We start from the raw sequence: 25,574 nt of genomic DNA, 5'->3' as shown, positions 1-25,574 counted from the left end.
CGCTAATCAGCCCCCCTGCCCCGCGGCCCCTGCGCCCCGATCCGGGCACCAGCGCCCGCTCCCGGCCTTAGCCCCGTGCACAGGGGGGCGCAGCCCCCCCGCCCCCTGCGAGATTGCTCCCCCCAGCCCCTACCGCTGGGGATCCACGGCGGCAGCCCCCCCCTCCAAACGCTCCGCGGAGCCTTCCCCGGGCCACGGGGCCGGCGGAGCGAAAGTTTCCAGCGCGCCCACCTGGCGAGCTGCGCCCGGGCGCTGGGAACAGGTGCGGCGCGGCTCCCGGGAGGGGCCGAGGGACCCCGGCCGCTGACACCTGCGGGAGGGGGGGGCAGGTAAAACACCCCCATATGGCGGCGGGGCTGCCCCCCCCAGCGCTGCGGGAGGGGGCCCCCCAGACTCACCCGAAGTCCTGGTCCATGGACTTGAAGAAGAATTTGTAGCTGTGCAGGGGCCGGTTGCTGAGGACATTTTTGAAGTCGGTCAGCGTGACTCTCTCCGGGGGCACGGGCAGCTTGACCAGGTAGGGGGTCTCCTCCTCGTCGATGTGGTAGATGATTTTAGTCTCCGCCATGGGAGAGGGGAAGGGGAGGGGGGGCGAGTCCGGGTGGGAGCCGCCGCCGGCCGCTCCGTGCGGCTGCAAACAGGAAGGCAGGGCTACGGCGCCGGGGATTTCATTCCCTGCACTGCTCTCTAGCTGCGCAGCCGGAGAAATACACGCGCCCGCCCGCCCCGGGCAGAGGCATCCCGGGCCAGCGGCTGCAGGAGCGGGGCGCCCGGGCGGAGCGGGGCCCTGCCATGCGGCGGGCGGTGCCGGGGGACGCAGCTGGCCGAGCCCCGCAGCCGATCGGTCCCGGGGAACCCCGCTGGGCGACGCGGCAGCTGCCGCTGCTCCGGGGGAGGAAGCCGCTTCCCCAGGCCGGAGCTCGCCCCCTTTGGCAGCCGCGTCCCCGCCCCGCCCCCGCGGGTGCCAGGCAGCGCGCCGCACGCCCCGCAGCCCCGGGCGGCTGCCCAGGGGTCCCCGGCGCGGCGCTGCGCGGCGATCGTGTGACGCGCCCCAGCGAGCCGGTGTAGAGCCACGGAATAGCTCTACCCCCTTGGAATAGCCCAGAGCCGGTCCCGGCAGGGACCACGGCGACATCTTTCGAAGCCAGCAAGAGTCACCGCCGGTCACGCTGGCTGGCTTGAGGGTGACCTGACAGCCACACTAGCGGCGTGGCCTGGGGGCCAGGCTCGGCAAGCTGCGATTAGCAGGGGGCGATCAACATCTCAACTCCTCCGGCCCATGGCATTTCCTCCAGAGAGCCATGACCCGTCTGCAGGGATACCGGGCCCCTCTGGCCATCCCTGGCTTGCCAACAGCCCCCTTCACGGACTGTAGCAGCCTCTTGGACTCCAGTACAATGAACAAGATTTTTAAAAGAACTAGCTACATTCATGGAGGTTAGGTCTATCAACGCTTATTAGCCAGGGTGGGTAGGAATGGGGTCCCGGGCCTCTGTTTGTCCGAGGCTGGAAATAGATGACAAGATCACTTGACCCTGTTCTGTTCACTCCCTCTGGGGCGCCTGGCAGCTACATGGACCTTTGGTCTGACCCTGTATGGCCGTTCTTATTATTAATGAAGTTTAGGGAGCTGAACACTCACAGTTCCCATTGAAAAAAAAATCAAGCCACTTATAAGTGGGTGCCTAGTTATGGAGCTGGGGTAGATTAGGTGCCCACAGTTGACAATTTTGGACAAATTTTGGTGCCTGGTCCATTAGCAGCCTTACAGCTGCTTCCCTTCTGCAAACTGCTCAGGGTCCTTGCAGGAAAAGCCTGAGAGAGGTCTCAGAGGGGGATCCGTGTTAGTCTGGATCTGCAAAAACAACAAGGAGCCCTATGGCTCTTTAAAGACTCACAGATTTCTTTGGGCGTCAGCTCCATGCATCTGACAAAGTGGTTTTAACCCACGGAAGTTTATGCCTAAATAAATCTGTTAATCTTTAAGGTGCCACGAGACTCCTCTGTGTGGTTGGGGATGCAAGTGACACTGGCTTTGGATTAAAAGATGGAATAGAGAGAAACCAAAGAATGCTGGAATTTAGGACAAAATAAGTGAGGGGGGGAGGAGGGATGGCTAAACAGCTTTTGGTAGCTCAACATGTCTTGTGCTTTGTAACTGGAAACAGGTACAGAAAGCAGAGCAGGCACTGGGCAAAGCAGGGTTGTGCTTTCCCTTTATATTTCAACAGAGCTGGGTGGATTTTTTTCCTGTCTAATCCAGCTGCTCAGGGATCCCCTGTAGGTGGTACAATTTGCCATGGACCAGCAGGCTTCTCCAAAGCCTATGCTAAGAAGAAAGCAGAGAGAAGTTTGCCATCTTCCAAAATCTGCTTTCCTAGTTGCTGATTGGGAGGCCAGTCTGTGGAAATACTTATGGGGCAGCTGGCACCTACAACGCTTTTTACCTGTCATAAAAATGGAATCCTCGCTCAGGAGTCAGCTGACAGACAACTAAAGCTGGTCCGGGCTTTGGAATGGCTTTGGTTGGATCAGTGGCACTGGAACAATTTTTAGGCCATGGGTGCTGAGTTACATCCCCTCCCTTACAGCAGCTTTGTGCCTCTCTGACAGTTGCCACCCTCCCGGACCGGAGCAACCGAATGCCATTCACAGCAATGGCATCCAGTCTGTACTGGCCAGGAGAGTTGGCAACTCTAGTTGCATGCTGCCCGCAGGCTGGAGCCTCAGCTGAGCCCTGGGCCAAGGCCTGGAGCAGAGCGCCAGCCCGTGGTGGGACCCCAGGCAACAGCAGAGCCACCAGGGCCACTGGCCTGGACCAAGATTCTCTGTAAGCTATACCCTTGTGCAGTCCCTCAGGAGAGATTCCAACGCTGCCCAGCTAAGAGAGCGCCCACAGCGAAGTGTGTGTTTCAACTGGTGGTGCACTTCACACTTGTCTCAGTGCACATAAAATTATTCTGCACATGGGAAGAAATAGATTAGAGGGAAAATTGGCCTGGACCTTAGGGCTGGCAGAGCCGTGGAATTCACAGGGGTGGGGCTTGTGGGCGGTGGGCCCCCTGCGAGGCTGTTGAGCAGCAGTGAAGCCAGTGAGGATGGGGGGCAGGGTAGCAGAACCCAAGTGGACACCATGAGGGTCACCTGGAGGCTGGGACCTGGGGCTGGTGAAGCTGGCAGCTGGTTGATAGCAGGGCCGGTCCCCAGGCACAGGGAAGCCGGGTGCAAAACCACACCTGTCCTTCCCACGCCTATGGGTCGGACTGCTCCAAGTATGCGAGCTGTGCTGTGGAGAGCCTTTGGTTCTAGAAAACACATCTTTAGGGGAGCATATTCTACAGCTCCTCCATTTGAGGGACTTCAGCTGCCTGCTCAGAAACGCCAAAGGAGCAGCAGCTCCCAGTGGCCACCCTGCAACAGCTGCCCGGGGTGGGGACCACGTTAACCCCCGCAGCGCCGGCCAGGAGCGCCCTTCCCCCCGTAGCCGTGGGGCCCTGAGTGGCCAGGCTTGGCCCCCCCCCAGCCGGCCCTGAGCTGCACGCCAGTGGCAGTAGCCGGGCTGGGCTGGGCCAGGCACGTGCGTCCTGCCGCCACCAGCTCTGCGTGCCATCCCCCACGCGCTGGCGTGCGCCCTCCCCCAACCCAGGGCACAATTAAACTGTCTTCCCCAGCGTGCCAGAATGGCTCGGCCCGGTCCTGCCTGCAAGGCCCTGCTGGCCGACAAGTAAAGGAGAGGGAGACGTTGGCTGCTTACTTTGGAACAACGTACACACGTTTGGGAACGGCGACCTCCAGGTGTGAGCGCAGCTCTGCATGCCAACCCCCACGCAAGTCCCTGCTCTCTGCCGCCGCACATTTAGCGTTAGCCCAAATCACAAGGGTTAAATGTATTGGGCGCCATTAGGGCTTCACTCGAAATAAGCTATGCACATTGAGCTACGTCAATTGCGTCACATTTCGAAATTATGGACATCTCCACAGCGCTTATTTGAATTAGACCACTCTTCCTTCGACTTCTGCGACCCTCATTGTACGAGGAGTTCGGAGGGTCACAGGAGTCGGAGTAAGAAGTCCTCTAGCTTGACAGTATTTTGACATTAGTTTGAAACAACTGCCTGCAGTGTAGACACAGACTAAGTTATTTTGAAGTAATGTTGCTGTGTAGACGTACCCTTTGTGGATTTTGAGTGTAATTGGAAGGGGGGTGCAAAGACATGCACAAACTCTTACCTGGGGGAAAAAGAGATGGCTTTATGGTTCTCCTTCAGTGTTTTGACTCTAGCTCGTCTAGGCTGTATATCAGCAACAAGCAACCTACACTAGTGAGGGGGCCACATGAGTGGCCCTCCATCTCAGTGGCCCGCAAGATTGTTATAAGCAAGACGCTCTCCCGGGAAGGCAGTTTTGCTCACTGTGCTTGCATACCTAGAATTTGAGAGGGGGGAGGCTGATTGAACCATAACAATATTTTGATTGGCTGCAGAGGGAGCGCACGGCTCTTCCAGTCAATGTTGCGTCCAATCAGCACGCGCCTCACTTCACGTGTCCTTGCATTATGTGTGTGTCACTAACACCAGTAGGAAAAACCCTACGTGGACGGAAACCAGTGGAACCTGGCAACCCAGAGCAGGAGCATCAGTAAACAAAATGTCTCCCAGTCCACACATAGAACCCCAGAGAGCCGGATATGGCCCATGGGCTGCAAGTTGTCCACCACTGCCCTATGTGTCCTCTCATCAAAAAATGGGAGATGGCAGCAAGCTGTGGAAATTGTCCTTAGCTTTTTACAGAGGAAAAACAGGTCGTGTATCACCCACACATCTAAACAGAGGGCTTGGATTGGTCTTAAGCTCAGGACTGAGCAACAAAATGACACTAATTTTAATGCTGATAGAGGCAAAGTAATGTATATTGGAAAATATAATCCCAACTCTATGTACAAAATGATCAAGACTAAATTAGCTGTTACAACTCAAATGAGAGATCTTGGAATCATTGTGGATAGTTCTCTGAAAAATATCCATTCAATGTACAGCAGCAGTCAAAAAAGCAAACAGAACATTAGGAATCATTAAGAAAGATAGAGAAGACAGAGAATATCTTATTGCTTCTATATAAATCCATGGTAATCCACATCTCGAATACTATGTACAGATATGGTCACCACCTCAAAAAGGTACCTTAAGCATTGAAAAAATTTCAGAAAAGTGCAACAAACATGATGGGGGGTTGGAAACAGTTCCCATATGAAGAGAGATTAAAAAGACTGGGACTTTTCACCTTAGAAAAGAGGAGAGTAAGGGGGAATATGACAGAGGTCTATAAAATCATGAGTGGTGTGGAGAAAGTGAATAAGGAAAAGTTATTTACTTGCTCCCATAACATAAGAACTGTACCTTGTACCGTTATTCCGGAAAAACAATACGGCTATGTCTAGACTGGCAAGTTTTTCCGGAAAATCAGCTGCTTTTTTGGAAAAACTTGCCAGCTGTCTACACTGGCTGCTTGAATTTCCAGAAAAGCAATGACGATCTACTGTAAAATCATCAGTGCTTTTCTGGAAAAACTATGCTGCTCCCGTTCGGCCAAAAGTCTTTTTCCGAAAGACTTTTGCGCAAAAGGGCCAGTGTAGACAGCATAGTACTGTTTTCCGCAAAAAAGCCCCGATCGCGAAAATGGCAATCAGGGCTTTTTTGTGGAAAACCGTGTCTAGATTGGCCACGGACACTTTTCCGCAAGAAGTGCTTTTGCGGAAAAGCATCCTGCCACTCTAGATGCTCTTTTCCGCAAATGCTTTTAACGGAAGACTTTTCCATTAAAAGCATTTTCGGAAAATCATGCCAGTGTAGACGTAGTCTACTAGTGTCCACACAGCAATTGTGTTATTTCGAAAGAAAATCAATATAACAGAGCTTTTTCTGACGTTCGTAAACCTCATTCCACGAGGAATAACATCTCTTCTGAAAAAGCTCTTTTGGAAGGGCAGGGGGGACGCTCCACTGCTGCTAATTCGAAATAGCTCCTCACCAGTAGCCATTCTAAGTTATTCCTCCCGAATGCCTCCTGGGGCCGTAAATTGAGATAGAGTGTCCACGTTAGGGGAGCCTGCCTTGGACTAATTTTGAGGCTTCCCTGTAGCGTGGATGCTCTATTTCAAAATAAGCTATTCCAGAATATATCTTCCAGAATAGCTTTTTCCAAAATAAGCCTGCAGTATAGATGTACCCTAAGAGTCACCAAATGAAATTAATAGCTAGCAGGTTTTAAACAAATAGGGAAGTACTTCTTCATGCAACAGAGTCAACTTGTGGAACTCCTTGCCAAAGGATGTTGTGAAGGCCAAGACTAACAGGGTTCAAAAAAGAACTAGATAAATTCATGGAGGTTAGGTCCATCGCTGGCCAATAGCCAGGATGGGCAGGGATGGCGTTCCTAGCCTCTGTCAGAGGCTGGGAATGGGTGAACATGCTGGACACCTGGCATTGGCGGAGGACAGGATACTGGGCTAGACAGACCTTGGGTCTGACCCAGTATGGCCATTCTTATGTAAGAGACACCTCAGGTGGTATGAAATGGTCTGGTGCCATTGAAGCAATACACCTGCTAAGTATCTGGCCCAATGTGTCTATTTCCTCTTCTGCCACTTCTCTGAGTGCTGGATGCATCATGGCAGAACTCGGCACAGGCCAGGATCATGTGGCAATAAAACCGTCCGCCACCAGAGGGTGGCAAAGGCATTGCAGTTCAGCAACTCGGCTCCCCCGCCTGCCAGTGAGGTTCCTTGTTGCTTTTGGCTGTCCCAGGTTTAGAAAAGAAAGAATCTAGAGGGAGGCTTGATTCTGGGCATTTCAGGTAACGTAGATTCCTCCCCTGCAGGGTTCTCCAGCCACGGGCTGTGCCCGCCGTGACGGCTGTAGGAATGAGACAAAGAGTATTTTACCTGCCTGAATGAATCAACAATCAAAGCTTGATATCCCAGTCTGGGCAGCAGCTGGTCTCCTGGAGACTGTTCAAAAGAAACAAAATGCTCCTAAGGGGGAAAGTTAGTAAACGCTGCTGGGGCAACAGCTGAATTCTGAGGAATATCGGTAGAATCCCTGGGACCGGGGAAGGGACGAAGTGAGTCTGTGGTGAGGCTGTTCCCATCTGAGGGGGTGTCACTGGCTCCTCTGCTTTGGGGGCTCATTTCAATTACCTGCAGACAGGTGGCTGCAGCACAAAACCCGGTGCTGTCATCAGCACTAATCCTCTCCCCTGTTGGTCAAAGGGACCAAAGGGGTGTGAGACTGAACTACCCCTCCCGGCAGCAGGAAAACCAAAGTGAAAGCCAGATGCTCTTGGAGAATAAGGATTACCTATGTGACAGCAATACTCCCGTCACTGACATGCATCCACCTCGGAGGTGGAACGGAGCAACTGTTTAGCAGCTCAACAATAGAAAACAATTGAGAGAAGGATAGGATGAAGAATCCTAGACTGAACTGAAGCTGTGGAGCATAATTTAAGTGGGCCGCAGTTGGCCAGAGACCTACAGGTAATTCCTCATCTCTTGCCAAGGTGTTAGGAGAGCTTTACTAACTTGATTAAAAGTGAAGCCGGGCCCCTGTTTTCATCATCTTTGGTGCATAGTGATGCTGCTAGGTCTCAGAGGGGTAACGTGTTAGTCTGTTTCAGAAAAAAACAACAAGGAGTCTGGTGGCCCCTTAAAGATTAACACATTTATTAGGGTGTTAGAGTTTAAGCTTCCATGAGCTACAGCTTACTCCCTCAGATGCAGAGGAGAAAAAGAAAGAAAAACAGAAGAGAAAAAAAAGATAGAGATGGGCATGTGACTTCTGCATTCTGATGTAATTAGCACTGGTGGCTCACCTCCAGGGGTTCGTCTACACTGCAGCGCTATTTTGGGATACCGGAGGCATCCCGAAATAGCTATTCCACGTCTTTTGAGCGCACCCATTATTTCGAAATATAATGGGCTCACTGTTCTGATGTCCCTGTAAACCTCATTCCACGAGGAGCAAGGGACGTTTCGGAATAGCGGTTTATTTCGAAATAAGTGCTGGGGAGACACCACCAAATTTTGAAATAAGCTATTTCAAAATGGACTCAAAACAAGCAATGCAATTTGTATAGCTTGTTTCGAGCTATGGGTGCAGTGTAGACGCACCCCAACAGTGGTGAGAAAACTACAGTACCCAAATGGGAAATTACCTATCGTATTGCAAGAACCACCCCCTGTGTTTGTTTACTTTAGACCTTGGTTCAGGGTGTCAAATTTGTATATGAATTCCCAGGGCTTGACAAGTGGCAGCGAGACCTGCTCACCAGCTGTGTGGTTTGGCGAGCTGCACATGCACTGATCATGCTGTGCCATGCCGGGCTAAAATCTACTCACCGCGGGCGAGTAGATTGCCCTAATTGTCAAGCTCTGAATTCCAGCTCAGCAGTTTCCCTCTGCAGTCTAGTTTTTGAAGTTTTTCTATCTGAAAATAGCAACTTGTAAGTCCCAACCTGTGTGCCCAGGGAGGTTAAAATGCCTCCCCCCCACACACAGTCTTTTGGATGTTGCCATTCTTAATGTCTGATTTGTGTCCATTTATTCTTTTGCCTAGAGACAGTCCGGTCTGTCTGGTGTATATGGTAGAGGGGCATTGCTGGCACATGATGGCAGCTAGCATATTAGCAGAGGTGTGGGTGAATGAGCCTTTGATGGTACAGCTGATGTGGTTATATGCTGTGACTAGATGGGTGGACAGAGTTTGTTGCAGAGATTGGTTCCTGCACGAGTGTTTCTGTGGTGGGGTGTGAAATTGGTGGCATTTGCCTCGGGTAACAGCTGAGTGGTGAAGGCTGAATGGGAACAGCTGCCCTGTGAGTTCTATGCACCAGATGCATTGGAAGCGCTGACAGCAACCGGCACAGCAAAAACCAGCCCATCTCTGAACTGGTCAGGTGCCAGAATCTGCACCTCTTAGGAAGAAAAGTCTCCCTGTGAAGCTGATGGAAGTTTTGCTTGTGAAGAGACATCGGGCTGGAGCATGGAGACAGGTCCTCAAAGCAGCCCGTGGCATCAAGCTCATTTTGATACCATGCAATTTTTCCTCCTCTCGATTGTTTTCAATGGGACCTGGTCACAGGGTGGGTGTGCCTGAGCCCTTCAGAGGCAGGGTGGTGGGCCTTTAAGGCCCCTCAAAGAGTGCTCCACCCCATGTGTGTCTCAGTCCTGATGGCACAGGGCCTATGCCTACACAGTACCTCCACTGAGAGAGTCCGGCCTACTGTCCACCATCAATAAAACACCCCCTTCTCAGAGGGTACTGAGGCCCACCTGCCAGAGTCTGTAGTAACACTCCCTTCCCTCAGGGTAGTGAGGCCTAGTGGCCAGAGCCAGTAGCAACACTTGTAGCACCCCACCTTGGGGGTGGGATAAGGGGACCAGGTCCATCCACTCCACCAGGTCCCAGCCCAGGGCCCTGTCAGTGGCAGGTGTGTTCCACCATTCGCTCAGCAGGGAATCTACCCAAAACCACACTGAGCTCTCAGGGATCTATCACTTCACCCTGGGCTCCTTCCTACCAGACTCACCGAGGGAGACTTCGCAGTTTCCTCCCTACTGGAAGCATCTCTGGTCATTCCCTGCTGACTGGCCTTCATGGGTTGGTCCATCTGTAACTGTAGCAGCAGTCAGCCCAGACGGACCTGCTCCATCAGCTTTTATATCTGTCCTCCCACTGGCACGCACCTATCAGGGCTGTGGGGGCGGGGCTCTCTCAGCCAGGTAGCCCTGGTTAACCCTTACAGGTCTGGTGTCGGGTTGCTAATCCCATCACAGACCCTCAAATGGGGAGAGGGATAGTTCAGTGGTTTGAGCGTTGGCTGGCTAAGCCCGGGGTTGTGAGTTCAATCCTGGTAGAGACCATTTGGGGCAAAAATTCATCAGGGATGGTGCTTGGTCCTGCTGTGAAGGCAGGGGACTGGACTCAATGACCTTTCAGGTCCCTTCCAGTTCTAGGAGATAGGCAATCTCTGTTAATTTAATCTGATGTCAAATCCTCTCTCTCCACAGGCCACATAGGGAGAAACCTGCGTTCTAGCCACGACACGATCCCTAGATGAATCCCTGCCACAGGGCATCTCCAAGACTAGACCTCTGGGTCCAAATCATCAGGACCACTTGATCTGCAGGAGTCCTCTTCTAGGTGCTGAGTGTGGCATGTCACTTGTCACCCACACCCCAAGCTCTCCAATGTTTTCCCAGTGAAGGTCCCATCTCAGCAGCGAGATGAATGGCTGCCTCTCTCCTCCCGCTCAGCATTGCCTGGTGCACCCACCCTCCTGCTCACCAGCCACCATCCCTCCGGCTCTGGCTTATATGGGGAAGTTTCATTAGGAAAGTTTTCTTGTCTTTGACATTGTCTGCAATGCCCTTAAAGCCAGCTCTTTTCAAAGCACCAGCGGGGGGGGGACAACACCATGCCAGGGGACCATGTTTTGTTCATGTAGGAAACAGTGAATCACATTGTCATCTTCTGCTCTTAAGAACATAAGAATGGCCGTACTGGGTCAGACCAAAGGTCCATCCAGCCCAGTATCCCGTCTGCCAACAGGGGCCAAAGCCAGGTGTCCAGAGGGACTGAACAGAACAGGTAATGATCAAGCGAGCTCTCTCCTGCCATCCATCTCCACCCGCTGACAAACAGAGGCCAGGGACACCATTCCTTACCCATCCTGGCCAATAGCCATTAATGGACTTAACCTCCATGAATTTATCTAGTTCTCTTTTAAACCCTGTTATAGTCCTAGCCTTCACAGGCAAGGAGTTCCAGCCACTCAGCAGAAACTCAAATGCCACCCAGCTGATTAGCAGAGCGTCCACAGCTAGATTTGGCATTTCTGCTGGGGGTGCACATTCGCACATGCCTTGGTGCACACTAAACATTATTCCGCACATGGCAGGAAAAGATGGGAGGGAACCTTGGTTGGCACCACGTCCAGGGATGATCCTATCGGCTCAGAATGGCCAGCTCCAACGCTGCCGTGACGAACACACGCTGCAGCTTACAAATGGGTCCGACTGCCTAGTCCTCCTGCACGCTGCTGGGTTCTGAAATCATCGCAGGCAAAGAAACTGAAGGCTCCACCTGCCTGGGGCCATGTGGGGCACTCCAAAGGCAACGTGTTTGCTCATCACAAGTATTTTGGGTGCTTGATCCTATCAGGGCTGATCCAGCAGCACCCAGACAAGGGGGAGGGGAGTGATGCCAACAGAGGCAGGGACCTCACCCCAACCTTCTTTCAATCTGCTGTCAGGAAGGGGATTTGGGGAGGATCCCTCCAGCTCAGCTCTAGCCCGCTCTTTCACCAGGTTTACTTAGGCCAGTGGGGGGCGCTGAAGGAGGCAGTGCTGGCGGACTCGCCCTGGGCAAGGGGTGACAATGGATTGGTTTTAATCTGAATTTCCATGCCTTGGCTCGAGCCAAGCAGGCAGACACGGCTCCTTGAACAGCAGAGTCAATTCTCCGCTGCCTGTTTACACTGGGTCACCTCCTGGTTGTCTCCCACCCCCAAATGCTCAGATCTCCCTCTTCCATGGATTGGACTATCCAGCCAATGGGGTAACAGAAGCGGCTTCCACGCCGGCCTGGCAAGAACCTGTTCGCGCCCGCCGGAATATCGCTCAGCAGTCGGTGGCTCTCTGAGAGCAGAACGGCTGTGGGGAGGCTGGGCGGGTATGTGAGTCCAGCAGGAATTCCAGGGAGGTGGGAATTGACTAAATCCACACTAAGGGGCACGAGCTTTACAAGTGTAACTCACAGCAGCAGGCGGGTGGGGCAGATTCCTGCCCCCCATTAAAGACAAATTCTTTGCCTGTCAGCCAATGCTACAGGATGCTACTAACAGTAATAATGTTGCTTATACAGTCAATGGGGTCAACAGACTCACTGGGAATTGCAGGGGTGGGGAGATGGCTGGTTACATGCCGCTGGAAGGGGTGGAGCTTAGGGTGGAATGGGCGGAGCTTAGGGTGGAATGGGCGGGGCTGGGTCTAGCCTCCCCCAAGCAGCCCTCAGAACTGCCTGGAGCGTGCTGTGTGGGGTTCCGGTGCTAATTTCAAGGGCCCAGGGCTCTGGCTGTCACAGCAGCAGCAGCTGGGAGCCCCTGGCCCTTTTGAATTGCAGGACCCCAGGGCAACTGCCCCCTTTACCGCACCCCGCTCCTCATTGGCAGGCCTGTGTACAGTTGTCATGCCCAAGACTCCCCTCCACACACACCCCCATGCAGTGTCATCTCTTTCTGTGCTACACCCATGTGCATCGCCATGGCCTGCTAAACCTTCAGCGGGGGCCCGATCTGTACATGCAGCAGGCGGCCTGCTCCTATAGTTCTTATATGCAACTTCTTGGGAAGTCAGTTTGCATATCGACTGCAGGATTTGGGCCTTCCAAGCCCAGTCGGATGAGCCCTTCCCCGGGGAACTCTTCCCAGCCTCAAGGGGGAGTTCCGTGCACTGGGAGCATGGGGGACTGGGGCTGGCTTTGTGGAGCATTCAGGAGCACTTTGCGGCACGGGTGTACGGAGGAACGTGCTGTGGCTTCTCGGTTCCTTGGGAGGCATCGCACCAAGCAAGAAGACAGACCAATGGCATTTGAAAACCAATTACATTCCTCTTTATTGCTTACATGGAAGGAGCGTTACGCAATGAGCTGATAAATGACAACAATTAAGCAACAACAATAGCATGGAAATGAATTATATTACAACACAGAGTCAAACCAGCTTTCAAGGGCTAACCTCTCCTTTCCATCTGGAGAGGCAGCACCGTTCAGGGGCTAGTGCACACAGTGGAAAAGCAGGTGATCTGTGTCCCAGTCCTGCTGCTGATCGGTAGTGAATCTTTGGACATGTTGATACAAATCACGGTGTGCCTCAGTTTCCCCACGTGAGGCATGAAGACAGTTCTAGTTACAGACCTTGCGAAACACGTTGAGATCGTGGGAGGAAGGGCTCCTGGCTATGACTGTTATAGGGTTGCACAGCTCTAACGGAGACAAATGTGGGCCCATATTTAATTTAGGCGGCATTTTCTATTGCATGTATTACTCCAATTGGATAAACAGGTTTTCTGGCTGATTTCTCCATGTCTAAATTCAAATAATTAAAACTGTGAGGGCTCCATATTAGAAATAAACTAGACATGTTCCAAATGAACCTCAGAAAAAGCTAAAGGCAGCACCAGTCCCCCAGCAGAGGGGTCATCGCTTTTACAGCCAGAGGCATAGGCACCAAGCCCTTCAGTGCCTTAGGGCTGGAACACCCCTAGGGAAAAATTATTGGTGCCAAGCTCCCCCTCCCCCAGCTTCCAGAGTGCTGTGAGCAGCTGATTCAAGTTCTGGGAGGGAGAGGGAGGAGCACACTTGGGAGGCATGGGAGGAGGTGGGGAAGATGCAAGGGGGTAAAGTAGGGGCAGGAAGGGGTGGGGCAGGGGTGGGAATTTGGGGAAAGGTCTGGAGGGGGTGGGGCCTGGAGCAGAGTCAAGCCCCCCATCAAAGTGAGAAGTCGGTGCCTATGGCCAGAGGGGACTGTTCTGATCACCTTCTGTGCAACACAAGCCAGAGAATCTCAGCCACTAATTTCTGCACTTAGCCCAGAGCTTCTGGCTGAGCTGAAGCAAATCTTGTCGCAAGCATCCCCCTTTGACTGAAACAGTTCAGGTGATGGAGAAGCCAGCAGGTCTCTGGGTAAGTTGTTCCTATGGTTAATTAGCCAGCTCTCAGACCAGAAGTTTGGTTTGTCATGCTAACACCTTTTGGGCTTTCCATTAAAAACAGAAAGACACTTCTCTACATTGCAATGGCTACAATTTGATCAGGGAGGCTTTTTTTAAAATAAAAACCCTAGTGATGTAAGACAACCCAAGAGCCCAGACAAATTAAAACAAACTAACTTCACAGTTTTTCCTGTGCTTGCAAGGGGTTTTCTTTCCACATGCAAATTGTCACATTCCATTCCTTGCCAGGAGGAACCATCAGACAAACCAAAATTATTCCTATTTCCGTTAACAAAACACAGTGGATCAGATCGTTCGCTGGTGCAAATGGTGTAAATCAGTAAGCTCTTGGGGAGAAACCCAACAGAGAAAGTGGGTCTGCCTTTGCTTCACAGTCCAGTATCATCAGGGAAGCCATAAGAACAGCCATCCCGGGTCAGACCAAAGGTCCATCTAGCCCAGTCTCCTGTCTTCTGACAGTGGCCAATGCCAGGTGCTCCAGAGAAAATGGGCAGAACAGAAAATCATCAAGTGATCCCTCTCCTGTCACCCATTCCCAGCTTCTGACAAATAGAGTCAAGGGAAACCATGTTATCTATCATGGCTAATAGCCATTGATGGACCTATCCTCCATGAATTTATCTAGCTCTTTTTTGAACCCTGTCAGAGTCCTGGTCTTCACAACATCCTCTGGCAAGGAGTTCCACAGGTTGACTGTGCGTTACATGAAGAAATACTTCCTGTTGTTTGTTTTAAACCTGCTACCTATTCATTTTGTTTGGTGACCCCTAGTTCTTCTGTTATGGGAACAAGTAAATAACTTTTCCTTATTCACTTTCTCCACACTGGTCATGATTTTATAGACCTCTATCACCAGGGCTCACCGAACCGCGGCGAGCCCCATTCGCCAGCCGTGCTGTCTGACGATCTGCGCATGCGCAGATCGCCCGAACCTGGCTCTTCCGGGTTGCAATCTACTCGCCACGGGCGAGTAGATTGTATTATTTGTCAAGCCCTGTCTATCACATTCCCCCTTAGTCTGCTCTTTTCTAAGCTGAAAAGTTCCAGTCTTTTTAATCTCTCCTCATATGGCAGCCGTTCCATACCCCCTAAACATTTTTGTTGCCCTTTTCAGAACTTTTTTCCAATGCCAACATATCTTTTTTGAGACGAGGCAACCACATCCGTATGCAGTATTCAAGATGTGGGCGTACCATGATTTACACAGAGGCAATAAGATATTCCCTCGCTTATTCTCTATTCTTTTTCAAAGCTGCACTTAGTATCTACGCCTTTGACTTTTCACACCTGCCCAGCCACTCAGATCTGGGGAGGGGGAGAAACACTTCTTGCTAAGAGAATCCCCAAAACATCCAGGTGCATCTTACCTCCTGCATGCAATCTGGGCAAGCCCCAGGTAAGGACTGAGTTAGAGCATAACACCTGCCAGGCAGGTTCTCATCTAGATGGAGTGCCACTGTAATTAGCAGGTTTCTAATTACCAAAATACATAGTTCAATATCAACTCCCAGCAACAACTGCAGCTGTGTACTTTCTGTCAAAATATCGAAATTGTAGCCTAACATAATCCCTGTTGTTTCAGCACCTGTCTAAGGCGTGCACAGCTGCATCAAATTACACCATCTCACAAGCTTCTAGTCAAGTTCAACTCAGGAAGGCTTCAATTAAGATCTCACCAGCTCACGCCAAGGATAATTTTTTGCCCAGACTCTCTGAAACCCAAGAGCTGTTGTTTATTTCATCTTTTCCGAATCAGACTCCGCCTAGGTGCCTCAGTCTTTTATCGGTACCCAGTTTCCTGTCTACCGAAGGGACTCCCCGCTGTTTATTGCCAATTAAGATCATGACAATGTCATTTTCACTACACTCATCCTAGACTTTCTCTGTCTTTTTCTCCAGTGCCAAACTACCAGGCATGGTAAAAAAAAGGAGAAGGCTGTAGGTTAACAATAATTCCTTACAAACAACTGCATGGGGGAGGAATCCAGCCAAAATGACTCCATCCGTGTGAATGCAAGTGCAAGAAAGCAAACTTTCTGGCAATGTGTCAAAGCAGAGAGCATAAAACATAGGGAAAGGCTTATGATTTCACTGCTCCGAAGTCAAAGCCACCAACACCCAGTGGCGCAGGAACCTTTTTAAGAGTGGAGGTGCTGACATCTCCTCTTATTACTTGTTCTCCTCTTCCCTCAATAAAGGCCAGGAAACAGCCTTGGCATGCGGGGCCAGCAACTTAGGCTCGGGGCTTGCTGAAGAGCCCTGGGCACATGGGTCAGCAGCCGGGACTTCAAGTATGGAGCCAGCAACAGGGCCCCCAGAGTGTGGGGTGACAGCTGGATCCCTAGGTGCGGGACCAGGAGCAGAGCTTGCTGCTGCATGCGGAGGGGCAGTCAGGAACCCGGTTTCTAAGCCAAGAGCCTGGGGGTGCTGCAGCATCCCCCCCACCCTGCCCTCCTAGTCCCCATGTCCATGCCAACACCGGAGGATGTTGATTCCAAGAATTAAAAATAAAGGCCCTTTTGCTGCACAAAGCTTTCTGGAAAATTCTTCTTCCAAAGAGCCGAGCTGAGCCGGGACCAGCTGGTATGGAACGTAACCCTTTTTAAGGTCACTGATGTAAACTGTTGCCTTGTTTCCAAACAAAAGATTACAGTCTATAAAATCTTAACTACCCTAGCAGGCACTTTGCATGGGCTGCCATCAGCTTGCTTCAGAACAGGGGAAGCAATCAGCAGACATTGGCGTGTGTTATGGGTATTAGTATTGTTACGGTGGAATGCGAGTCTCAGGACACAAAGGAAATTATATGGATCCAAAGCTTGACTAGAGTCCACAAATCAAAAGGGAACCACGTCTGCTAAAGATTAAACACAGCATCTGCTCAGTGGAATGATTTTTTTTTGCACTGCTACAGGGACAGGCATTTAAGGTTCTCCAAGTGCGTTACAAATATTAACGAATTGCTCCCTGTGAGCAAGGAATTACTGTCCCTATACACTGATGAGAAAACTGAGCCGCACAGAAGGAAATCAGCACGTCCTAAGTCATCCTATGAGTCTGTAACAGAGCCAGGAAAAAAGCCCTGCTCTTTTGGGGCTAAGCTTAGCCCCCAAACCATCCGTCTCAACTTAAGCTATGATATGACGTGGGTTGGGGATTATTAACCCACACTTGCATGGGAAAGAGTCAATCATCTTATTGTTCCCCTCTCCCCATTTCGCAGTTACTGTGACTCTAAAGGGCTTTTCATGTACGGCCTCAGCCATATTCCTTCAGGCCAAGGGGGAAAGGCCCATAATGTACAAGAGCAAACATGCAAAGGAGGTCATGCTCATGAGCTGCTCAATGACATCAGAGCTGAAAGCTGTCCACCTCTCATCACGCCTCTACGCCATTACCCACAAGGACCTGCCCTGCTGACTCCCGTGCGGCTGATTACTCAATAGTACTTTGGGAACACTAACCAGATTGTCCTGAAATCTTGCCTGGATTTGTTTCTCTCTGGCCTCTGACCTGGTAAATTATACTGGTAACCATGCAGACCAACAGCAATTCTGGGCCAAGGGCAGATATCACTGGGCCCTCTGCTCCCCACTTCTGTGGTAGCGGGCAGCAACACATACCCTAGCTGATTAGCCAAAACCAACCTTTTACTACACAGAGCACTGGATGTGCCACTCCACACTTTCATGCTGCCATTTCAGCTGGTTTGAGAGGGTGCAGTCCTCCAAAAGGCCCTCTTTAAAATCTCTTCCCCCCATCAATGTTTGGAAACTTTGAATTTATTCTTGCTCAGCTTCAGTGGTGTCTGGCTCTGAGCGCCTCACATGGCTGGCCAGACAAAGAGGGAACGTTGTCCCTCCAACGTGCAGCCCAGTGCAATTGGCCAGGGAACTGCACTTTCTTGTGAGGCACCAGACAGTGCCTGAGCCAGGAGGCAGTCGGCCGACGGGGAGGGTAACGGGGCAATTGTCCAGAGGCCTGGGGGATTTAACGGGGCCTGGGGGGCGTGGTCACTGTACTTCTCCCTTCTCTGGGGAAAGCATCTCTGAAGCAAGAGACACTGCTGCAGGCTGACTGGATCTGGGGAAAGGAGGGGAGGTGTAGCTGCCCTGGGACTCATCCAAGCAAGTGGGGGAAGGGGCCGGGCCAGGACTCCTCTGGTGGGGGGAGCATTTGGGGCTTCTCCAGATGGAGGCCTTGTGGCCCCATGCAGGGGGCCCATTGATATCTGCCCTGGGCCCAGAATTGCTGATGGTCGGCATGGTTACCAGGCAGTGGCCTGATCCATCATAGCAAACTCATTGTTCCTGTGCTGTCTGTTGAGACTTCCAGCCTGGCCCTTACTTTGAAGGGGCTTGGACAGTGAGGAGCATCCAACAACTGCCAGGCACAATCCTGCCTGGCCACATTTGGGGTCATTTTTCCCAGCAAACTTGGGACCCCAGCTGAAACGCCAAGCCAGTCGTGCCACCTGGACAGCGAGCGAGGCAGTTGGCTTTCGGTATCTGCAGGATGCATTGCACAAGCCAAATTCCACCCACAAGCGTCCTAGGAACTAGCGGGAGCCTCCACAAAATCCCACACAAGCACCTCTTCAGAGTCGGTGCTTCCTTTGCTTGCTAAGCAAGCCAAGAACCAACGTAGCATCCCGCCTCCAGCAACATAGGGTCACCGCCCCCAAGCTCACATGGCTGCTACCCACATCCCCATGGAAAAGCCAAGCAAACAAGGGGATGCGCTCAAAGCCCTGTGCCTAGTTCCAAAAACAAGCTCATTCCCCCCGCCCACACTATCTTGCAGCCGAGACTACAAATGAAACACTTAAACTCCTTTGGGGTTTATGAGTAAGTGACCCCCTTTCTAGCCTGTGTCTATCTAAGCAGCACCGAGCAATCTGAACCAGCAAATACAAGTTCCAACCTTTGACTCGCAGGCATGAACGACACAACGAGAGACGTTAGTGCTAATTGCTTGAGACTGGGCTGCCCTGATTGAATAACCCCCACTTGCCCCAGCACCTGCAGGGACATAGGTTGGATTTCAATCAAGCCGGGCAAAACCCAAACCCAGAATGACTGTGCTTTCTGAGGCAGGGGAAGCAAGGGCCAGTGGCCCATGGGATCAGGGATCTGCCATCCCTGAGCAGTGTGCAGGAAGCAGAGCTAAATGAAGCTAAGGGAGGTTTCTCAACAGTTACGAGATCCCTATATGGGGCCATTGGATCAGTAGGAGGGTCCAGGATAACTTGATATTAAAGAATTACCTAAGTATATTGCCTCAGTATTTTCCCACACCGGCACTATTCATCTAACGTTGCCTTAAGAGGCTGCATTAAAGTAGTGCTCTCCCACCAAAAATTACTCTTTTGTAAGGAGACACCCACAGCCACCAAGAAATCAGAGCATGCATGGTCCTCTGATGAACCATTTTCCTTTAGACACTTCGGCTACATCTACGTTGGCCTCAAATACTTGTGCAAGAACACTAACATTCTAATGTATAAAATCAGTGCTTCTTGCGCAAATACTCTGACGCTCCCACTCAGGATAAGCCCTCTTGCACAACTGTTCTTGTGCAAGAGGCCAGTGTAGACAGGCAACATCAATTTCTTGTGCAAGAAAGCCTGATGGTTAAAATGGCCATTGGAGCTTTCTTGCACAAGAGAGCGTCTACACTGGCACAAATGCTCTTGTGCAAAAGTACATCTTTTGCGCAAAGGCACATGCCAGTGTAGATGCTCTCTTACTCAAATACTCTAACGCAAAAACTCTTGAGTTAAAGAGTATTTGTGCAAAATCTTGCCAATATAGACGTAGCCTTCTTTAGGTACTGTGGCAGGCTAGAGGGCTGCTGCAGAGTGAGAGAAAGGCAGCCCAACAATGGGAAAAGACCAGCTAAATAGAAATGGTGGGTGGCAGGATAATTAGAAGCAGCTGTTAGGAAGCGGGCTCAGGCAGATTGGGGCCAGCTGTCTCCACTGCTGGCTTGCTGGAGGCCTTTAAAAGCCTCAGCAGTTAGCAGCTGGAGGAGGAGAGTGAGAGGAGGCAGTCAGTAAACCATAACAGCTTTAGAACCGGAACAACAGGGGAAGGAGTCCCAAGAGGAGTGGCTGGGTTCCCTATCCCAGAAACCAGCTTCAAGCCCTGATCCCTGGGGTAGAGGGGTGTGAGACTGGCCCAAGCTGTGGCCTGGGTGAGAAGGGCCCTTGCCACAGTACAAAAAGCCTCTTGACTTTGCTTCTACATATGTAGGAGAGTCCCATGGCATTGGGACAAGTTTGGCTCCATCTGTGATTAGTGTTCCCTGTGCACTTGGGTGACCACACAGGAGAGATTCAGGTGCTGCCCAGCTGATTAGCAGGGTGCTCCTAGCTGGCAGCATGTTTCTCCTGGTGGTGCACATCTGCATATGCCTTGGTGCATCAAACCAAATTTATTCTACACGAAGATGCGGGGGGAGGGGGGGGGCAATAGAGGGAACATTGTCCATGATCCCTTTGATGGAGCATGAAGAACTGAATTCAGCTTTGGGGTAAACAAATGCAACTCTCTGGACTTCAGCCTCTGCCAATGAGGAGATAATGGAAACGGGACTCTGGCAGAATCCACGCTGTGATTTGCAACGTGCAAAGGCTTGACTCAGAATGAGATTCAATTTTAAACCAGAAATTCCAGTCCAAAAGGCTGGCTATTTGCAAAAGGCATCTCAGCCTCCTTCCCCTGCTTCCAAATGTGAAGCCAGCATCCAGCGGGCCTACCGCCCCCGTGGGCCCTGCAGCAAGGTGTGGGGAGACTCGGAAGGGGCTGGTCCGGAGGCAGCCAGCCCTCTCCTCCAAACATTTGACTGTGGTGTCCCACCCCCCCGAGCCACACAGTGCTCTGGGCAGTGATTCAAAAGGTCCTGGGGCTCCAGCCACCAACGCTGTTACTGCAGGGGTGGCCAGAGCCCCCAGACTCCTTGAATTGCTGGCTTCTGGGGCAACTGCTTCCTTAGTCCCCCTCTGTCGGTGGACCTACCAACATCCACAGAACTGATCCTGTTTCCTTTGCCTCCTGAACCTCCCTGCCTAGGAATTAGCACAGTGAAACCGCCCCGTCGCCTGCTTTCCGAGTTTGCTGATACTACACACACGCTGCATCTAATGCTCCCTGAAATCTTTTGCATCCCTGTGCAGATTTTTTCCATCTGTGCAGAATAAATTTTGTTATGCGCACCGAGACCTGTGCAAATGGGCACCACTTGGAGAAACAAGCCTAGCTGAGAGTGCCTTGCTAGTCCACACAGCTTATAGGGAACACTGCCTGCATCCCTTCTGAATCTGATCCTCCTTCCGTGGGACTTTCCAGGTCTGACAAACAAAGAATGCTCTCCACAGCAGGAGGAGGATGTTCTTTCTCCAATAGGGAACAGGTGGTGGAGGATATGAAATGCCAGCTAGTCAATGGGGCCACAGGACGATTGAGGTGCTGCAGGAGAACCCAAGGAAGACCAGGGTGCTGCAGAGAAGCTAAATGAATTGTTTGCACCAGTCTTCACTACAGAGGACACGAGGGAGATGTCCACACATGAGCCATTCTTTTTAGGTGACAGATCCGAGGAACTGTCCCTGATTGAGGAGTCAAAAGAAGAGCTTTTGAAACAAATTGGTTAACTAAACAGCAATAAGTCACTAGAGCCAGATGGTATTCTCCCAAGGCTACGTCTAGACTGGCAGGATTTTCCACAAATGTTTTTAACGGAAAAGTTTTCCGTTAAAAGCATTTTTGGAACAGAGCGTCTAGATTGGCACGGATGCTTTTCCGCAAAAGCACTTTTTGCGGAAAAGCATCCGTGCCAATCTAGACGCGCTTTTCCGCAAATAAGCCCCGATCGCCATTTTCGCGATCGGGGCTTTTTTGCACAAAACAAATCTGAGCTGTCTACACTGGCCCTTTTGCGCAAAGCTTTGTGCAAAAGGACTTTTGCCCGAATGGGAGCAGCATAGTATTTCCGCAAGAAACATTGATTTCAGACAGTAGGAAGTCAGTGTTCTTGTGGAAATTCAAGCGGCCAGTGTAGACAGCTGGGAAGTCTAGACACAGACCAAGAGTTCTGAAAGAACTCGGATAAGAAATTGTGGAATTAATAATTGCAGTGTCACCTATCACTGAAATTAGCTTCTGTACCACATGCCTGGGAGCTTAGCTAATGTTACACTAATTTTTTGAAAGGCTCCAGAGGTGTCCCTGGCAGTTACAGATCAGTCAACCTAACTTCAGCACCAGGAAAACTGTTTGAAATTATCGTAAAGAAAAGAATTAATCAGACACATCCATATGTTGCAGAAGAATCAACCTAGCGTTTGTAAAGGGAGATTGTTCCTAACCAATCTACTAGATTTCTTGGAGGGGGTCAATAAGCATGTGGACAAGGGTGATCCAGTGGATATAGAGAACTTGGGCTTTTGGATAAGATCCCTCACCAAAGGATTTGAAAGTAAGCTCTCAGGAGACCAGAGAGAAGGTCCTCTGATGGATCAGTAACTGGTGAAAACATAGGAAACAAAGTATAGGAATCAATGGTCATATTTCAGAACAGAGAGATATAAATAACGTGATCCCTGAAGAACCTGGACTGGGACAAATGAGGTTCCACATGCTCATAAATGATCTGGAAAAAGCAGTAAGGTGGCCAGGTTTGAAGATGATGCAAAATTAGTCAAGACTGCTACATCCAAAACAGGTTGTGAGGAGTTACAAAGGGGTCTCACCAAACCGGGCGACTGGGTAAGAAAAGGGCAGGTGAAATTATGTGTTGATAAATGCAAAGTAATGCTCATTGGAGAACATAATCCCAACTGCACACAAAGGCTGTGTCTACACTGGGCCACTTATTCCAGAAAATCAGCTGCTTTTCCGGAATAAGCTGCGAGCTGTCTACACTGGCCCTTGAATTTCCGGAAAAGCAACGATGCTCTACTGTACAAAATCAGCCGCTATTCCGGAAAAACTATTCTGCTCCTGCTCGGGCATAAGTCCTTATTCCGGAACACTGTTCCGGAAAAGGGCCAGTGTAGACAAACAGGAGGTGAGGAACCCTTAGGAAATGGGTAGAGAATAAGATGAAAAATACCAGAATGTCACTGCAGACATTCATGGTACATCCACATCTTGAATGCAGTGTGCAATTCTGGTCACTATGAATTGGAAAAGGAACAGACGGGCAACACAAATGATTAGGCATATGGAATAGCTTCCATATGAGGAAAGATTACAAAGGTTGGGCGCTGTTAGAAAAGACCCAACTAAAGGGGGATATGATAGAAGTCTATAAAAACATGATTGGCATAGAGAGAGGGAGTAAGGAAATGTTATTTACTCTTTCACATAATACACAAACCAGGGGTTACTCAAAGAAATTAATAGGCAGCAGGTTTTAAAAAAACATAAGGAAGTGCGCCTTCCCACAATGTACAACCTATGGAACTCCTTGCCAGGGGATGTTGTGAAGGCCAAACGTATAACTGAATTTAAAGAATTGGATAAGTTCATGGGCTATTAGCCAAGCTGGTCAGGGATGCAATCCCCTGCTCTCAAGTCCCTAACCCTCTGAATGCCAGAATCTGGGACTGGACAACAGGGGATGGATCACTGATAAACTGACCTGTTCTGTTCACTCCCTCTGAAGCATCTGGCACTGGCCTGTTGGTAGACAAGATACAAGGCTAGGTGGACCACTGGGTTGACTCAGTATGGCTGTTCCTATGATTTTCAAAAGGACCTAAATGACTTAGGAGGACCTGTTCCATAGATTTTCAAGGGCCTTTGTATTCCTAAATCATAAAGGTGCTTCTGAAAGTGCCATCCAGCGAGTTCAAGTTTGCTGCCAGTTGTTCTCCGAAGGCCTCGTTCAGCCACAGCCTACAGCCTCTCTTTACTTCAGTGGGAGTCATGCCTAGGGCTGGGTTTGGTCACAGTGAAAAATTCCCCTCCCTGATCCGTCCTGCAGCTCAGAGACCTACAGAGTAGAGTTAAGGTCTGCACCTCACTGCTTGGGTAGGACCCCTATGGCAAATGAAGAATATGCAGCAGAGAACTACCTGATGGACCCAAGAATCTGGCCTTGTTCATAGTAAGGTTCCTCGCTCTGGTCTAACGTACACAGGTTTTATAGCAGTGTAACGCCATTGACTTCAAAGAACGCTCTACCTGCTCATGCCAAGGCTGGGTTTGGTCTAGCAGTAAGACAGAGCTAAGCATACAGCACATCTGGGATCTAATCCCAGTGCTGCAACATGTCCTCTAAAATCACAAGCATGTTACTGCTCTGGTGTGCCTGAGTTTCCCCACCTGAAGAGGAGAATATTAGCTCACCCTCTGGCAGGGCATGAGGCTGAATTAGCTCACATTTATATCACATCTTGAATATGGAAAGTGCTAAAGGTCATGACTATTCCTCCTGATTTACGCCAGTGCGCGGGAACTCAGAATCAGGCCTGGTGTTGTTTCCCAGTAAACACATTGTACGGAGAAGTACCTGATGTAAGGGTGCCTCAGGGTCATGATGCAGTTTGGGTTTATTTACTGCTGTTAAGTTAAACCTAAATGTCTGCTGGTTCCATTGAGGGAAAAGAACATGGATGCAAAAGAACAAAAAAAATCAGGAAAGGGGAAAAAGAAGCCACCAAAAATCATCTTAACATCACACAGAGTCTAACCCTTTCTGTATGCAGCTGTACATGCCGTGGTGCCCACCAGGAAGAAAGTCTAAATGAAAGCTCTACGGTAACTGGAAGGATGTTGTAATAAGAAACGCATCTCGTCTATTTATCTTTAATTGCAGCTTCTGGTCCAGCCAGCAGCTTCAGCATGTCTTCATTTACAGTATTCCTTCCGGAAATCTGAAAGCACAGAGGATGCAAGTTAGCGTTTGAAGACTCATTTAAAATCATGCAAATCAAGCCATGGTGATCTATATAGCTGTGCAGTGGGGTGCTCACAGCACGATAAAAATCCTCTTTCTGAGACCCCACTGGGGTCGGGGAGGTGCATTGTGATGGAGATGCCTCTGCTAAAAGGATGCTAAGTGCTGCTTGGAAGACTTGAATTGGCCTTCTCTCCAGCGGCGGATTTAGGGCAGGGCAAGAGGGGCGGCTGCATCGGGCCCCGTGCTTCCAGAGGTCCCGCGCATGCGCCTTGGCACCACGGCGCATGTGTCAAAGGGGGGGCCCCGTGAAATTTTGCTGCCCGGGGCCCCGCGGCACTCTCATCCGCCCTTGCTTCTCTCCAACATGCTGAAGTGATCGATCCATCGGCCAACGATTTTTCGTGTCTACTTAGACATGATATATTGATCTCCGAGCACTCTCCTGTTGACGATGCCAGTACTCCACCAGGACAAGAAGAGTAGCCAGAGTCGATGGGAGAACATCTCCTGCTGATCTTACCTTATACAGGATGCCACGGTAAGTACATCGATTTCGCTACTACGCTATTTGCAGAGCTGAAGTGACGAAGGATTAGGTCAACGGTGGGGGTTAGCTTATTGCTGCCACCAATGACTCAGATCCCCAAATGGGAATTACATCATTTTCCCACCTCACAGGTTGAGCCATGCAAAAACCAGATGTTTCAGTTTGTTGGCAATTCCAACATAAGTTTCAGGGGGACTCAAAAATGATTTTTTTTTCTAAATTGCTGGTGACTTGAAAAATAATAATAATAAAAAAGAATCATTTTGAGTCATTTTGAGGTCAAGCATTTTTCCACAATTGTTTAAAAATAAAATGGAAGGGAATTTCAAA

The 25,574-nt window shown here is 50.5% G+C and overlaps 2 protein-coding genes and 1 long non-coding RNA gene across 4 annotated transcripts in view; 1 reads left to right on the top strand and 2 right to left on the bottom strand.

The window, feature by feature from the left end:
• Window positions 1-912, bottom strand: part of DVL1 (dishevelled segment polarity protein 1) — a 225,404-nt gene extending 224,492 nt beyond the window's left edge. The window contains exon 1 of one of the 2 annotated variants that reach the window (XM_075906879.2): window positions 399-912. In XM_075906879.2, coding sequence (XP_075762994.2) covers window positions 399-568 — 170 coding nt within the window. In that variant the 5' untranslated portion in view covers window positions 569-912. The remainder of the gene's footprint in view (window positions 1-398) is intronic. The other variant, XM_075906880.2, reaches the window with a different exon arrangement.
• Window positions 388-25,574, top strand: part of LOC142819462 (uncharacterized) — a 42,142-nt gene continuing 16,955 nt past the window's right edge. The window contains exon 1 of the long non-coding RNA XR_012897382.2: window positions 388-517. This is a non-coding gene — a long non-coding RNA (uncharacterized LOC142819462). The remainder of the gene's footprint in view (window positions 518-25,574) is intronic.
• The window catches only part of MXRA8 (matrix remodeling associated 8), a 52,601-nt gene continuing 39,678 nt past the window's right edge, over window positions 12,652-25,574 (bottom strand). Inside the window, exon 10 of the mRNA XM_025186675.3 lies at window positions 12,652-24,671. Coding sequence (XP_025042460.3) covers window positions 24,646-24,671 — 26 coding nt within the window. The 3' untranslated portion in view covers window positions 12,652-24,645. The remainder of the gene's footprint in view (window positions 24,672-25,574) is intronic.

The sequence above is a fragment of the Pelodiscus sinensis genome, chromosome 24 (assembly GCF_052426305.1).
Source record: "Pelodiscus sinensis isolate ZL-2025 chromosome 24, ASM5242630v1, whole genome shotgun sequence".
NCBI lineage: Eukaryota > Metazoa > Chordata > Testudines > Trionychidae > Pelodiscus > Pelodiscus sinensis.
Note: the sequence above shows the minus strand (reverse complement) of the source record. Positions and strands in the feature narration are given on the sequence as shown.